The following is a 16,520-nucleotide window of genomic DNA, read 5'->3' as shown; positions in this document are numbered from 1 at the left end:
CTTCGCTGTGGCTCGTCTGTGCGCACGTCATGCAACAATGCTGACTTTCAATCACAACTGTCTCTTCATGTTGGCTTTCATGCTCAAGTCTAAAAACTCGGTCAAAATTTGATTCGCATTCTGGGCGAAAGATTAAATTATTTTCTTAAGGACTTAAATTTTGAAATTTTTCAAAATCCAGTTTTCCCCTTTCAAATTGACTGCTAGCTAAAGAAACTGGGGAAAACGGTTAACTTGTTAACAGTGCACTTGGCACCAGGACACCAGAGGTCGCAGTTCAACGATCGACTTTGTGGTCGAGTCGTCGACCTTGCGGCCGCATTTCTTGGACACACTGAAGAGAGGGGCGGAGCTGTGAGTTGGCTCCGACGGTGGGGGAAGATGCCGGTCTAACGTGGCAGGTCGAAACATATTGTAAGCGTCTGGCGGAATCCAGAGATTCAACTCCAACCTCCGGCAGAACTTCACCCACGTCCCGGGGGAGGCAGGGGACATTGCGTCCGAGTGGACAATGTTCCACGCCTCCATTGCCGAGGCGACCGACCAGAGCTGTGGCCGTAAGGTAGTCTGTGGCGGCAATCCCCAAACCCGATGGTGGACACCAGCGGTGAGGGATGCCGTCAAGCTGAAGGAGTCCTAATGGACCTTTTTGGGCTGAGGGAAGTCCCTGCTGAACCTGCTGCCCCCGTGACCCGACCTCCGATAAGTGGAAGAAAATGGATGGATGGATGAATTTCTCATTCTTTGAAATTGCTACTTCATTTCCTCAAGTACAATATCGCTCAAATCTTTAAAATTTTATTTTAAAACAAACATTTCAAATGACATCCTTAAATGGACTTATTCGCTGGGTGTGGGGCCACTCACTGATTGCGGCAAATTTCTTGGGTGTCCCCTCACTTACGCTCTGGTCCTCCAGATATTTAGAATTTCTATAGCCACTCCCACAACACTTCAGTTTTACAGATCTTCCTTTCTGCTTGACCCAACAGCCACGCAGGACAAAAAAAAAGGTCAAACACATTTCCTGCCCCAAGGTCATTTAAGGATGTCACTAAAAAAAAAATTTTGAAATGTTTTAAAATTTAAAGTTAAAGACAAGGGACACGAGTACAGAAAGTATTCAGACCCCTTACATTTTTCGCGCTTTGTTATATTGCAGCCGTTTGCTAAAATTATTTACATTTTTTTTTTTCCCCCTCAATGTACACACAGCACCTCATATTGACAGGAAAAAAAACTAAACCGTTGCAGATTTATGACAAAAGAAACTGAAACGTCACACAGCCATAAGTATTCAGACCCTTTGCTCAGTATTTCATAGACTCACCCTTTTGGGAATGATTCAAGTTTTTCCACACCTGGATTTGGCGATCTCTCCTCCAGTTCTGTCAGGTTGGATGGTGAATGTTGGTTGACAGCCATTTTCGGGTCTCTCCAGAGATGGTCAATTGGGTTTAAGTCAGAGCTCTGACTGGGCCATTCAACAACAGTCACGGAGTTGTTCTGAAGTGAAGGAACCTGAATTTTATAATCACCTATTACTCTCGAGTTCCACGCCTGTTCATTTTCATGAAAGAACTACAATTATGACATCTTGAAAGTCAACCAATTTATTTCTGACAGAGAAGTCTATACATTTTACTGAGCTCTGGGTCAGCAGCTACAGCGCAGACTGAACAAAGCTATCTGTTCTTGCCCCCGACTTATACAATGTTTCAAAGAGGAAGTATGGAATCGCTGTCATCTGATTGGTCGAACGCCCACAGACGTCCTCATTGTCCTGCAAAATGATGGCCATTTGCCGCCGGCTCCAGACGGCGTCTCCAGTCTTGCATCTCATGTTTACAGATGTCTTCGCCGACATCTGTTCTTGGTGGCCTCCACATGCACCCTGCTGGGAGCTTTCCTGCAACACACTCCCACACACTTATCTGATTTCCATGTTATCTTCCCTGCAATAAACTCCCTTGTTCACCCCCAGACTTGTCACACCCTAAAACCCTATATTACCTTCAATCCCCCGATTGATCTCTGGTAATCAGAGATCAACATCCTCTCAACATGCAGCCTAGCCTACAGCAAATATCCCAAAAACGTAAGAGGATACAAAGGCGTCGTTCAAGGGAGTGAGCGCGCTCATGGTCTCCTTCGGCCAGACATACAGGATGTATATATATATCTCCCCCCCCCCATTGTAAATGACCAATTTAACACCAAAACACAATATCCACACACAACCGAACCGGTCGTCTTCCCCGTTCCAGAGGCCCAGCTGACAAGACCTGCAAACAAACCCTTATATAAATTAATCACAACTCTGCAAAAGGGGTGGACTACATAATTCCTGTATACATACTCCAGAGAAGGGACAAGTCGGCAATTGTCACCCAACATTAACCTGTTTCACAAAAGTGTTAGTCAATAGACCAAGAATCACAAAAAAATCAGCACACCAACAACCTGCAATACAACACTATCAAGTTGCATCCTCCTGGGCGTCCTGAAAAATAATGTTATTTCAACAAATCAGTCACCCCCTTTTCACCATGTACACAGTCGCAAACGTCAGTCATTCAACAGTCTGTGTAGACCGTATTCTCAGAATCAGAATCATCTTTATTTGCCAAGTATGTCCAAAAAAAACAACTTGTCTCCGGTAGTTGGAGCCGCTCCAGTACGACAACAGACAGTCGATTGACGGAGAAGACTTTGGAGACAGAAAGACATTGAGGAAAAACAGTCCCTGGTACAAATTATTATTTTTTTTTGTCTACCGAAACATCACAATTTGAAACCGCGTCTGATTTCAAGTCAGTCTACGCCGGGACGAGTAGGTACCTTGTTACCCTACTTTCTCCCAGGATTTTCTTTTATCCTGGTGTGTCAGGAACCTTATCCTGACTTTTGATTAGCACAAATACACAACATCCTAGACAATTAATATGAATGAATATTGGCAATGAAACTGTACCATAAGTCTCCCAAATTCCAAAATTTCCAATGTGCAGAATTTGTGATTTAATCACAGGGGTTTCTGCTCACTTTTTTTCTGTCGGTGCACCGGGGAGATTGCAGTCCAATTGAATCCCTGTCCACTCCTGTCTTTTTATCTAATGCCCTTCCAGGATCACATACAGGGTCACCCTTTGAAGGAACCAGAATTTTCTTATCACCTATTACTCTCGAGGTTGCATGCGTTTTCGTGAGAAAACTACGACGTGTTAAAAGCCAACCAATTTATTCCTGACACAGAAGTCTATACATTTTACTGAGCTCTGGGTCAGAAGCTACGCTTATCCTAGCCTCAGCAGAGACTTAACAAAGCTATCTGTTCTTGCCCCCGACTTATACGTTTCAAAGAGGAAGTATGGAATCGCTGTCATCTGATTGGTCCAACGCCCACTGACATCCTCATTGTCCTGCAAAACAATGGCCATTTGCCACCGGCTCCAGATGCCGTCTCCACAGTCTTGCATCTCATGTTTACAGTGGCCCCCCGCAGCCATTGTCTTCTCCATCTGTTCTTTCTGGCCTCCACGTGCACCCTGTGACACACTCCCACACATTTATCTGATTTCCATGTTATCTTCCATGCAATAAACTCACTTGCTCACCCCCAGACTTGTCACACCCTACCAAAAAAAATTATATCTTTTGCCCAGCATGGGAATCAAATTTGGACCGGGTTTTTAGACAAGCATGAAAGCCAACATGAAGAGACAGTTGTGATTGCAAGTCAGCATTGTTTCATGACGTGCGCACAGACGAGCCACAGCGAAGAACTTTCAATGGTTTTTATTGCGGACTCGACAAATACGCCGACATCACTTGAGCGGGAAGGGACAAATGTGGTGGACGGCCGCGTCGGGCTTTTTCAGCCGCGCCTGGCAAACGCAAGCTTCCGCGCTTTTGTGGAACAGCGGCCGGCACACGGGCTCCGGCTCGCCGGCCGGGAGGGCGGCGGAATTCTGAGGAGACCCGAGAGGGACAATGAGGTGCGCCGTGGGGACGGAGCCACCGAGGGCGCTTTTGCTGTGGACTTACTTTGGGTGGATACGTTTCACAGGAAAGTTCTCCCACTTGTCTGTGGACGTTGTAATAGGAAGTTTGGCAAAAGACGTGATTCTGAAAAGCAAGCAAAACAGAACATCGCAGCGCTAACAGTGTCGAGAACCGCACGAAGCGGTCAAAGCGGTTTGAACTCACAGCTCGGTCCGGGCAGCGAGGCGTGCAGGCCGCCAAACTGCTAGTGGCCTCTCTGGGGCACGTGGTCTCCACCAGGGCGAACTTGAGCCAAGTGATCGTGCCCACGCCCGCGACGTACTGCCACAGAAGGACAAGGAGGCGTTTCAAAGGACATCGGGCACGTAACGCAGCCGGGAAGAGGACAAAGATGGAAAGCCGCCGTCACCTCTTCGGTCAGCTGAGCCACTTCCATCAGGGTGAAGTAATTCTGGCGTTGGCCGTCTCGGTTGAACGCGGTCACCGCCGCGTCTACCGCGCTCACGCCCGTCGGGTCGTTGAGAGCTAACAACTTGGGGCAGGAAGGACAAATCGTCATCAGCTCCTCGTTGGTGTGTTCTGCAAACAGGTGAGCACAAACGCGCACGTGGAGACGCCATCTTGATTGCATTTCACATTCAGCACTTTTCTGCCACCAGGAAGTAGCCCGGTGCCAAATACAAATTGGAACGTGAATGATTTTTTTTATTTTTTTTTTTAATTACACCTCCAAAAACAAGTCACCCATAACTTTAGCTTCTTTTAACGGGCAACTCGCACTTCAGTTCACAAATGGAGTCTCAGAACCAATGACATCGGTCCAAAACCCAAAAGCAAAACATTGACAATTACGGAGCATTTTTGGGTTGTGACCTGGTCTGGTGGTGCATTCGTGTCTGGTGATTCTGGCCGCACCCCACATGACCCAAAACTCGACGCTGCAGGTGGCCACGGCGCCCTAAACGCACAACGACAACACACGGAGTTTGGCACGTGGCCGACGTGAGCGGCCGCAGTCTTTCAGGAGCGAGCGCCGGAATATTTACCCGTTCGTTCCGTCGCCACAGCTGGCATCGGTCGAGCGGTTTGGGGTCGGTGATGTGACATTTGGTCTGCGCCAGCTTCACGTTCACGTCGATGTGGCAACCTCCCGGGAACTGAAGGAGACGGAAAGACGTTACGAAAACAAACTAGCGGGCCACGGACACGCCGGCGCCGTGCTAACAACTCCGCCGGCGTTAAACAGCCTCAAGTGAGAAAAGAACAGCGTTCGACAACAATTGAGCATTTTCCCCCCTTTTGAAGAAGCCAAACAATCGGTCAGCGTGTTAAGTGCCGACCTGTTGATAATTGCTGCTCTGGATCTCGTGCAGGCGGAACTTGAATCCGTGCCGGTGATGCTCGTTGATGTGTCGGACGGCGAGGCCGGCCGCCGCCTCGGCGCCGTCCTCGCCGCACGTGACCTCCGGCGAAGGTTGCGCCGGGATGCCCGGAAGAGCCGCGGCGCAGCACAGCAGAACGGCCAACAGGTGAGTCGCCATCACGACGGGGAAAAAAGAAAAGCCGAGACGATGCAAAAATAGCACACGTCACACCTGGCGACAGGAAGGACAGAAGAAGATGAGCGCGCGCACACTTTAACCAGGCTGAGGAGCGCCGACAACCAATCGCAGAGGAGGACGAACGCCTGACACCTGCGTCCCAATTAGTGGTGGGCGGGGTTTCAACCGATCACTTCGTTAGCGCTCCTTCACCTCACCTGAGCATTAGGAAAGGAGAAATAAAAAATGTTTTAAATATAAAAAATAAATATTTTTGAGAAAAGAAGTTAGATTAAAAAAGGGTTATTTTCATTTTTCTCTTTATTTCAAAGAATTTTTTTTTTCAGGAATCTAATTTTCACCCCAAAAAAATTTTCTTGAAAAAATACTTTTTTTCAGGAAATGTTTGATCATTTTTAAGAAAAATTTTAAAAAATGCAGAATTTTACTCGATTAAAGCTGTGTACTTTGTACTCTTTCTAAAAGCAAAGTAACATTGGCCTCATTGACGAACGGTGTGCACGCACAGATTTGCGCTTCAGAAGACTTCCTGTCGTTCAAGTATCAACTCAAACTGTTTTCCTCAAGTGTACAAGTCATCGTTTCAAAACTACTCAACTACTAAATATCAAAGTAAAAATAATGCTGGGTGTGCTTTTGAAACTGGGATTGAAGCGGCTTTATACATGTTGTCGTATTATATATATATATATATATGTTGAAGGATTAAAGTAAGTATTCATTAGTCCATTTTCTGTACTGCTCCCCCTGACGCGGCTCGCGGGCGTGCTGGAGCCTATCCCAGCTCTCTTCGGGCGAGAGGAACAGGTCGCCAGCCAATCGGAGGGCATATTGAAACAAACAACTACGGACAATTTAAAGTCCTCAATGAACCTAGCATGCATGTTTTTGGGATGGAGGAGGAAACCGGAGCACCCGGAGAAAAGCCACGCAGAACATGCAAACTCCACACAGGCGAGGTCGGATTTGAACCTCAGAGCTGTGAGGCAGATGTGCTATGCAGTCTTCACCGTGCTGCCTCTGAAATAATTATATTGCATGAAATTAAAATGAATTAAATATAACAGCTCAATCGACCCATGACATTAATCAGTCTTATATACACGTATTATTTCAATATTTAGTCCAACAACAATGAAATAAGATTTACGGCTTGAAACTGCTGCGCCGCCTATTCAGTTCATAGTTGAGTCAGAAGGGGGCGGTAATGCTCAGTTTGCCAACAGTCCGCCGAGGAACCACGACGAAGAAGAAAATGTAACCAAGGAAGAAGAAATATGGTCGGTTTGGCGGCCAAAAGTGCAAAAATGGAGAAAATGTTCAGCAAAGTTGTCCAAGTCACCGTCAGATGTCGAGACTGCGACGAAAGGTACGCGACAAAGTCGCAGTTTTTAACATTGAACACTTTCATAGCGCACGAAGTTCGTGGTGAGTGAGTTGTAAACGTGCTTCCGCTTGGCCGGGCAAATTGAGTTGAGTCAGAATTGAGTCTGTTGAGTTGGGACCCTAACCCGAAATCTCATCAAAATGTGTCCAATAATTGTACGTAATTAAAGGGAGAATCATTCATAACAAAACCTCTGATTAATTAAATCCATATATTTGATCAATTATCGTTAACATTCAATTTCTCCTCGTCGCCCAAATCCAGACATTCACTTTTAAAAGGAGCATTTACACCAAATACATTCTTTTTACGTGTGTGGATCTCTCCCTCGTGTCGGGGCCAATAACCTGGCAACCTGGTTGGCTCCATTGGTCCCACAAAGTACATTCATGTATTTGTATAGTGCCACCATTATGAATTCACTGTCGTCCGAATTGTTTGAAGTACATTTCTTGCTATCTTGCGTGTGAGAAAATAATGCAACATATATCTGTGAGTGTCGTGATAATGGTGATATGACACGTTCATCTGGTTTCATCTCTACAATGACATTTGTTGTAATCATGTTACAGAAAAGCACACATCCGCGTCACCGTTGAGCTTCAGGCGAGCAAAAGTGGTGTTCACAAACGTGTGAGTACGGCATTTATTTGGAATATAAAGTCCTTGTGGTTTCTTGTCTTCGCTCTTATTGTGTTTCAGTCTCTGCAGCCCCTTTCACACAGCGTTTGGGCATAGATGACGTCACACTGCATTTATTCTCTTGTGCCTTTTCACACAGAAGCCAGAGAAACTGACTGTCAAGAAATTGGAGACAATCATAAAACATACACTTTGACGAAACAAACAAAAGACTCCATACTCGTGCAGTTCTCTCAATTAGAGGCAAAGTGTGTTTGCTTCAAGCTGTTTATTTGTCACTCCCAGTTGGAGATTACTGAAATATAACACATAAAAAAAAAAAGGGAATTAAACATGTCCACAATCCCAACTACTGTGCCGAATAGACAAAAAACCTCCATCTTGATAAATCAGAATCATCTTTATTTGCTAAGTATGTCCAAAAAACACACAAAGAATTTGTCTCCGGTAGTTGGAGCCCCTTTAGTACGACAACAGACAGTCGACATTGTCAGACATAAAGACATTGAGAAAAACAGTCCCTGGTACAAATTATTATTATTATTATTTTTTTTTTGACAATTATACAAACAGATGCAAGTCCTCTATTGAATGACTAATAGAGCAATAGTCCGGTGCAAAGGGTGCTGAGACTTCAAGGAGTGTATGCAGTTTCAAGTGACTAGTAGCGCGATAATCTGGGACAATGTCGATTGTGCAAATGGAGCAGATGCTACTCTGTCAACAACAGATATGCAAATAGTGCAGCGTGGCGAGACTACTGTCATGAGTGCACGAGTCATGTAGAATTGGCCCCACAGAAATGTGACAACGAACTCAAGACAGAACAATTGGCAGCATGTTGCAATGGGATTGCAGGTTAGCTGTTTAAGAAGTTGATGGCAAGAGGGAAGAAGCTGTTGGAATGTTTGCATTGATCGGTGGCGCCTACCTGAGGGAAGGAGCCGGAAGAGCCGGTGACCGGGATGGGGAAATATCATTGAAATATTATGTGCATTTCAAGGCAAAATGTCAGAATGTAAGAATTTATGAGACATTTTGTCTGTCGTTTGCTCATCAGGATCTTGTGGTGAGATTGACTGATGACACCGATCCATACTTCCTGTTCAACCTCACACTTTGCCAGGAGGACTTTCAAAGGTTTGCCTTGGAAGAACTGCACACAATTCCATGCGTCAATGTGTATCTTTTTATTATTTTTGTTAAAACCTTTTTAATCTTGTGTGAAGTTTGAAAGTCCAACAGGGGCTACTCATTGAATTCACGTCGTTCCCGGAGAAGCTGATTGAACTTCTTCATCAATGTCAGTCCGAGCAGAGTTCCAGCCATCCCAGGTCCTCCGCCGTTCTCTTCCTATTGATCGATTAGATTTTCTAACACACGCCACGAGAGATTTGTTTATTTATCGTCACGCAACACTACAGGGTTTCAACCTAGGCAGGAGGCCGTGCCTTGGGTTCACGGTCACCGCGTTTGCTACGATAAGGGAGCAAAGGGCACATTTCTTTGTGTAAACAAGAACCCATTGATTGCGGTTTCAAAGAACTCGCCAAGAAATTAAAGATTTTCAAATAAACAAGACAATGTATGCAATAACATTTAAAAACAAGTGTTTAATAGTAGACAACCGCTTAAATATTTTTTTTGGTGTTGGAAAGTGCAATAGATAATTTGTCGTCTTGTGAGGAACGTGTCATGAGCGGAACAGAGGACGGGACCCAAAATGCATGACTCCAATTCAAACGGACAGTTTCAAAAAGAGAGCTTTCATAAACGGGCAGAGGTCCGTACACAGGCAGGCAATCCGCAAAGGCAACAGGATCCCAAAAACGTGAGGGGCAGGTGTGTCCGAGACGGGGGGAAGACAACAACCAGAACACGCACGCACCCGTGACAGAAAGTGCAGGAGCCACACATTTCAAATGCCATAAAACACCAATGGCCTCAACAATATATCAAAACATCTTAAAACTTTTCTTTATGGTAAAGTCAACCATCTATAGTTTATCTTTTTTTTGGGGGGTGGGGGGGGGTGGGGGGCAAACGATACTAACAAGTCAACAGTCACACAACTGCTGGGCTTCCCTGGCATAGGTATTCACACTAGATAAGCCAGCCCGGGTGATTGTCGTGTGTACGTGGCCACCATTTTGGGAAGGTCGTCGTTACCATGAAGGCAACGGCTGCTACTCTTGTTTACCTTCAGACAAACAAAAACAACAGCTTTCATGTATTGTAGTATTTGTCTGGCACTGTTTTCCCAAATGTGGACATTTCAGCCCACTTATAACTTGAGAAAACACCGTGCAGCAAATTGCAAATGCAATGTTATAGTTTTGACTGTGTATACATACACACATGCACGCACATGCACACACACATCAACATCAGAATTTGCACATTCACATTTTATTTTTATTTTATTGATCTTCATGCTGGCACGGTGGAGGACTGGTTAGCGCGTCTGCCTCACAGTTCTGAGGACCAGGGTTCAATCCCCGGCCCCGCCTGTGTGGAGTTTGCATGTTCTCCCCGTGCCTGCGTGGGTTTTCTCCGGGCACTCCGGTTTCCCCCCACATCCCAAAAACATGCATGCTAGGTTAATTGACAACTCTAAATTGCCCGTAGGTCTGAATGTGTGCGCAAATGATTGTTTGTTCGTATGTGCCCTGCGATTGGCTGGCAACCAGTTCAGGGTGTACCCCGCCTCCTGCCCGATGATAGCTGGGATAGGCTCCAGCACGCCCGCGACCCTCGTGAGGAGAAGCGGCTCAGAAGATGGATGGATGGATGGATGGATGATCTTCATGCTGTGGTTTAAAAAAAAAAAAATAAGAAAGTTACTCACTATTTACTCAGTACTTGAGTAATTATTTCACTGTGTACTTTTTACCCTTACCTTTTTGGAGGACAACTTTTTACTTTGACTTGAGTACAATGTTTGGCTACTCTACCCACGTCTGGAGCGGACATCCTCTATTGCTACTCTTACGTTGAACACATGGCCCAGTGACACTTCTTGTCCCTTACCGTGTGTGTGTGTGTGTGTGTGTTTTCGGTTTGGCAACTTTCTTTTTAAAAAAAAAAAAATTATTTAAAAAAATAAAAGAAAAATTCTCTGCAGGTTCCAGCTGCTACTGTCTTGCGACTCGGCCTCACTGGACGGCCCCGCCCACCTGAGCGTGATGGAGACCAACTCCTTTAAGCACATTAACCATCTTTCGCTGAGGCTCGCTCCGGGCTCGGACAAGCTCGTCAAAAACTACCTGGCAGTCTGTCTGTCCTCGCTCAAGGTGACACACAATAAAACCGTGAAGGACTAGAACAAGGGTTTTCATTTTTAGTTCAGACAGACGGGCCAGCTCATTCAGAGATGTATTTTCATGATAAGATCATATTCTCGGGTTTGTATTTTATTTATAATTACATTTATTGTTTGTAATTAACCAATGATTTAAAACACAGGTGTCAAACTGGTGGCCCGGGGGCCAGATCCGGCCCGCCACATCATTTTATGTGACCCGCGTAAGCAAATCAAAATTGCTCATTGTGTTCTGGTGTAATACCATTTGAGATATTTGCAAGCATTTTTTTTTGTTACCAGTTGAAAAACATGTTTTTATAGGCTTCTGATTTCAAAAGTGGCTATTCATCAATGTGTTGTGTATAGTGTATGTAATTACAGTATAGGAGGTGATCTTTCATTTATATGGGTTCACAGTTGTCGCGGCCCTCCGAAGGAAGTCATAACTACGATGTGGGCCGTGACAGAAATGAATTTGACACCCCGGATTTAAACCATTACATGAATTGTTTTGACAAATCTTAATTTTTACTTTGTTACTCAATTATATCCTGAGAGAAAATAATAATAAACACATTAAAAGGATTCTCTCAAGGTGATAGACAATAAGACCAAACAGGATAAGAACAAAGGGTAGGATTTTTCAATTGGACAAATGGGCCAGCTCATACGTAGATGAGAAAAGAAAAAAAAGTAAAAATGTATATATAGATGTCCTTGCTGGCTGCCCTGCGACCTTTTGACAGTGCACCAATTGTGCACCAAGTGCGGTGTGAAAACGCCTTAACAACAGTGTGGGGGGGGGAAGCCCAGTCAGTGGAAAGGCCTTAACAAAAGTTTAAAAAAAAAATACAAGAAAGCGTAATCAGCAGCGTGTGGTCTGACAAGGAGTCAGTAGATTTCAATGAATATGCATGATTATTAATAATATTATCAGACGGCTAAAAGCTAGTTAACCCATCTTGCCACTAAAAGACAAAATCAGTTCCGCAAACAACGGATGCTACACAGAGAATCATGTAAAATAAATGTATTTATTGTATGGCGGAGGGTTTGGGGATGCTGAATATTTGCAAGCTTGGTGGAGGTAATAAACAAAGACATGAAAAAAGTTATGGAAATTGAGCCGAACAGGCTGCACATGGGTCACATAATAATAATGACCTGGTGAAGCATGTGGCTACTCTCCTGTAACTTTAAACAATTGTGCGTTTGTGATCATTAAGCAGCTCAACATTTGCTAGGAGCGTGACGGCAACTACCTTATGAGTCGTCGGAACAAAATGCGCACTGCGTTCCGTCTGCTCTGCGCAACTTCAGCAACGCGACAGAAACAATTCCTGCTGCTTCTCGGTGTTTATTTATTTCAGTGACCTGGGAGATATTGTCACACAACAACACGGGTGTCGTCGTCTTTGTGTTCCAGGCCGAGAAAGAAGCTCTAGAGGTGAAACTGCAAAAAACTCGAGATGATCTCATCAGGCAGCTCAATTGCGCTCAGCAGGTTGGTTTGTTCGTGGCCACATTGAAACCACACAATGGAATAAAACGTTACGAGAATTGTGGTGTTACATCGGCCAAATATCTAGTCACAGCAAACTAGAACAACATGAACGAATATGTATGTGGTATGTATTTACCACATTAGAAGGGGATGTGTCAATTGTAAACGAACAATCAAGCTATATCGCTGGCGTCGGGCAGAATCCTCGCATCTCCAAAAACCATCACTTTTCAGGAAACCAAAAAACTGGACTTTTGTGGAGCACCGTCAAAGAGCGCGAGCCATTTGCGGCGCTTCTGATGAGACAATCGTTTGTAAAAATAACAGACCCACGTGGGGACTGACCAAGAGGGTCCATTTATGAAAAATGATTCCATTGACCCAGTTTTGACAGATTTCGGCCAGACGCTAACGATATGCAGATGTGAATAGCAAAGTGTATCAGTTGCCGGTATCGGCAACCTTCACGAGTACCCGATACCTTGAAATACGGCCGATATTAGCCTGTTAGCGATACGTGATATCGGTACTCGCCCATCCCTAATAATAAATATATACAATGTACAGTATACACTACAGTAGTGAATGTGAACAGCTGGAATACTCAGCAGCATTATATTGTACGTAGCATTTTTCTTTGACATGCGTCAAGCGTAGTCAGCAGCATTGTTTGTTGCGCTAAAACAAAGTAAGTGAGATTGTATTTACAGTCCACGTCGCAATATGTCGTCAGGCGCTTTCCGAGAAGAGCCAAGAGTTGGAGCATCAGCGTTCAGAATGGACTCTTCAGAGCAGTACGCTGTCGAGCCGTCACGCCGACGAGTTGCGGTCCGAGCGGGAGAAGACGACCGAGGTAAGCCCCCCCACCCCGTTTCTGACCGACGTCCCTCCCGCCGATCGCTCGGTGACGATCGCGTGGCGGCGCCTCTTAGTTGCAGAACCGCCTGCAGCAGCAGACGCAGCAACTCCGCCAGGACCTGGAGAGCGCTCACCAGCGCAGCAGCCGGCAGATGCAGAGCCGCCTGGCGGAACTGGAGACTTCCTGCGGGGAGCTGACTGACAGGAAGTACAAGAACGAGGCCGTCCTCAGGGACCTCGAGTCCAAGCTGGCGGGTGTGGAGGAGGTACGTCGGCGAGGAGTGCAGAGTGAGAGAAATAGCACAAACTTTCTAAATCTCTGTCCAGTAAAGTCCAATAACCTAGCAACTTCAGAACATATGACGATGGTTGGCCCCATCAGTCGCCCCAAAAAGTGGATAGTAGCGCTTTTGAGCTCAGCGGAGGTCACGGGTGACTTGTGTGTGCGCAGGAGTGCCAGCGCGCCAAGCAGCAGGCGGCGTCACTGAGGCGCGAGAACGGCTCTCTGGATGCGGCGCTGCGCGACAAGGAGCGCCTGGCCAACCGGCTGCAGACGCGCGTGGCCGTGCTGGAGCAGAAAGTGAAGGACGAGGAGGCGCTGGTGAGCCGAACCGAGGAGGCGCTGAAGGCCACGCGGCAGCAGAAGGTTGGTGCCGGAGGCCGAGTACGTCACCGGCGCGTGCCCGCTCATCACGCTCGATCGTGCGCTGCAGGAATCCGTCCAGGAGAACGCTCAGAGCAAAGAGGTTCAGCTCCGAAACCTTGAAGCCCAGGGCAAGATTTTGTCTGAAGATGTCAAGAAGGTTTGTAATGTTCCTCGTTGACTTTGAAAGTCCCCGCAAAGTGAAAATGAATAGGTCGTCGAGCATCTTTCTCATGCCTACGCATGACTAAATGTTTGAGCCGCGAAAATATAGCCGCTTAAAACTGAAATATAGCCCACCGGTCGTCACGGGGCTTTGTCCGTGCCCCGACAACGAGGCGCTCGAAAGCGGCTCATCTATGCGCTGGCTATCAAGTCGGTACTTTAAAAAAGAAAAGAAAAAATGCCCCCCCCCACCTCCTCCTCGCACTTTGTTCTTTCTCTGTGTGACGTGCGCACACTCACAGCCAACAACGAGGCGCTCTAAACTGTCAGGCCAACGGCCTATCCAAAGGGAAGACAGCGATGTCATGCCCCCCAAAAATTAAGGAAAACTGGAATGGTGAAAAAAAACGTTTGACGCATATCTCCTCAATTGAGTACGACATAGTTCTGTCTGCGCATGTTCTCAGCAATTATTTTCAAACATGTAGAATTCTATTTTGAAACAAATCTCTGATTTCAAAGTCTTTCAAAGAGACATTATGCATTATTTTCGAGTCAGGACACGCCATGCTGCAATATGATTGGTTGCTGCATCCAGGCAGGACTGCCTAGAACTTAAGTGAGATTCATAATAACACACTAAAATCATGCCACAGACATGTGGAAAGTTTTTGAAACTGTTGGCAAAAAAAAGCATAGTATATCTGGTTTAAGATGCAAAAAAGGTTTCGAGATGTCGAGTGTATCTGTAGGCGCACGCCGACTTGACATCTGGCGGCGTTCTCAGGGCAACGAGATCATCAGGAAGTTTCAGTGCGAGCTGCAAGTTCAGCTGGACAAGCTGAAGATGAGGGACCTGGCGCTGCTGGCGCAGGAGAAGGAGCTGGAGCGAGCTCAGAACGAAGCGCGAGACGCTCACCAGCGGCTCGGCGCCAAGGACGAGCAGGTGACGTACAATCATGATGCCGTTGACGCCACGCGGACGCCACGCGTCTGTTTGTGTCTGTGTGTCTTGTTGCGATGTTTGTATCTGTGTGAATCTGTCTGTGTATGTGTTTTCTGTGCACCTACAAGTTTGTGTGTTTTTGTGTGCGTCCGTGTCATGTCACTATATTTGTGCATGTTTTATTTTTTGCGTGTGCGCTCGCATGTGTGTAAATCTGAGTTTGTGTGTGTGAATGTGTATGCTTGTGTGTGGCTACTTCTGTGCGTGTTTCTGTGCCTCTGTGTGCATGCGTCTGTTTTGGTGTGCGTGTGTGTTTGCCAGATTGTGGAGCTGAAGGAGAAGCTGGAGTCCAGCGTGCAGAAGCTGACTGAAACCAAGGGAGTGTTACAGAAAAATGAGAACGGTGAGGAACGTTAATCTCGTATCAAGTCTGCAGCAGTTGATACCGTGTGTGTGTGTGTGTGCGCGGGTCCTGTATTGTGTTGTCAGTGATCAGCTGGCTGAACAAGCAGCTGAACGAGAAGCAACTTTCGGAGAAGTTTGCGGAGCCTTTGGAGAACACGTTGGCGGCGGCGCTGACATCAGCAGGACCCCGAGTAAGCGAGAGCGTGTCGTCGTCTTTGTCGCTCGGACGTACTTTTTCTTTTGTCGTTTTCATTTTCCAGCAGGCACACTTTTATCCGCACGCGACAATAGCTGCTGTGACGCCTGACATCGTTCACAAACACGCGTGAGTTGAGACAACTTCCCATCCTCTCTTATTTAGAATAACAAGAATAAATGTGAAATATGAAACCCGAATGTCCATCATGAACAGAATGAGCGACTCTGCCGGTCTGGATGCCAAATACTTTAAGAGGAGAGACGACAGCGTCCCCGTTTACGCTCTTCCGGACGCGCTCGTTCCCCGAGGTAACGTCACGCTATCGTGCCAGGCTGCCGCTTCACACGCGGTGACATCACACAATCATCATCATCCTCAACACGCCGTGACATGCCACGATCACTTGGCGCAATTCGATTTTGAAAGTTTGATTCCTGTTTTTCCTTGTCAGAGTGCCCACCTCAACGCACCAAAGCTCCTGTGGCATCAGCGTACTTCACCGATTAAACACGCACACACCTACACACACACACGCACTCTTTTGTTTTTATTTGCACGCCGCACAGATCGGGTTGTCCGTTTTTGTTTGTACTTGTCATTGTTTCTTTAATAAATCAACTTCCCATGGTTGTTATTGTACTTATGATGCGTCTTACTGTCATAATCGAGTGAAAATCAGATCAGCGCAGCTTTTGAGTAGAAGATAACGAATAGGAGGTGAATCTCCAGTCGTCACGTCAATTATGAGGCATAGAAATTCCAACTCATTGAACATTTAGGCACTTCACCCTCCAACAGACGAGCTCTATCAGGGCTCTACACTAACCTTTGCGTGACCGTGGCATACCAAAGTTTCGATTGACAGTGACTCGAGATGGGATATTTGCAAAATATGTCGCT

General features: G+C 46.1%; 2 protein-coding genes across 5 annotated transcripts; one reads left to right on the top strand and one right to left on the bottom strand.

Moving 5' to 3' along the window:
• Positions 1–3,783: 3,783 nt before the first annotated feature.
• LOC133480864 (alpha-2-HS-glycoprotein-like) lies at positions 3,784–5,628 on the bottom strand. Its single transcript, XM_061779538.1, has 7 exons — positions 5,346–5,628; positions 5,052–5,162; positions 4,879–4,963; positions 4,415–4,584; positions 4,210–4,326; positions 4,048–4,128; positions 3,784–3,971 (listed from the first exon to the last, which is right to left on the bottom strand). The coding sequence occupies exons 1-7, from the start codon at positions 5,544–5,546 to the stop codon at positions 3,828–3,830; spliced, it is 909 nt and encodes a 302-aa protein (XP_061635522.1). The 5' UTR covers positions 5,547–5,628; the 3' UTR covers positions 3,784–3,827.
• Positions 5,629–6,773: 1,145 nt separating this feature from the next.
• Positions 6,774–16,263, top strand: sass6 (SAS-6 centriolar assembly protein). 4 transcript variants are annotated; one of them, XM_061779546.1, is made up of 16 exons: positions 6,775–6,936; positions 7,527–7,587; positions 8,657–8,736; positions 8,826–8,930; positions 10,721–10,889; positions 12,327–12,404; positions 13,138–13,257; positions 13,337–13,528; positions 13,714–13,908; positions 13,976–14,065; positions 14,858–15,016; positions 15,338–15,419; positions 15,506–15,612; positions 15,685–15,746; positions 15,834–15,928; positions 16,072–16,263. In XM_061779546.1, exons 1-16 carry the CDS (start codon positions 6,845–6,847, stop codon positions 16,125–16,127), a joined length of 1,743 nt encoding a protein of 580 aa, XP_061635530.1. In that variant the 5' UTR covers positions 6,775–6,844; the 3' UTR covers positions 16,128–16,263. The 4 variants fall into 4 exon arrangements, with proteins under 4 accessions (XP_061635532.1, XP_061635530.1, XP_061635529.1 ...); XM_061779545.1 differs by having other exon boundaries at positions 15,682–15,746; XM_061779544.1 differs by having other exon boundaries at positions 15,506–15,746.
• The last annotated feature ends 257 nt before the right edge of the window (positions 16,264–16,520 follow it).

Source organism: Phyllopteryx taeniolatus, chromosome 7 (assembly GCF_024500385.1).
Source record: "Phyllopteryx taeniolatus isolate TA_2022b chromosome 7, UOR_Ptae_1.2, whole genome shotgun sequence".
Classification (NCBI taxonomy): domain Eukaryota; kingdom Metazoa; phylum Chordata; class Actinopteri; order Syngnathiformes; family Syngnathidae; genus Phyllopteryx; species Phyllopteryx taeniolatus.
This window is presented reverse-complemented; position numbering and strand designations above follow the sequence as displayed.

Coding starts and splice junctions, on each gene's coding strand:
- LOC133480864 (XM_061779538.1), bottom strand. CDS start 5,546: ATGGCGACTCACCTGTTGGCCGTTCTGCTGTGCTGCGCCGCGGCTCTT. Junction 4,585..4,878: donor CGAATGCACCACCAGACCAG/GTCACAACCCAA, acceptor ACCTGTTTGCAG/AACACACCAACGAGGAGCTG. Junction 3,972..4,047: donor GTGAAACGTATCCACCCAAA/GTAAGTCCACAG, acceptor GGGTCTCCTCAG/AATTCCGCCGCCCTCCCGGC.
- sass6 (XM_061779544.1), top strand. CDS start 6,845: ATGGTCGGTTTGGCGGCCAAAAGTGCAAAAATGGAGAAAATGTTCAGC. Junction 7,588..8,656: donor AAAGTGGTGTTCACAAACGT/GTGAGTACGGCA, acceptor TTTGCTCATCAG/GATCTTGTGGTGAGATTGAC. Junction 13,258..13,336: donor AGCGGGAGAAGACGACCGAG/GTAAGCCCCCCC, acceptor GGCGCCTCTTAG/TTGCAGAACCGCCTGCAGCA.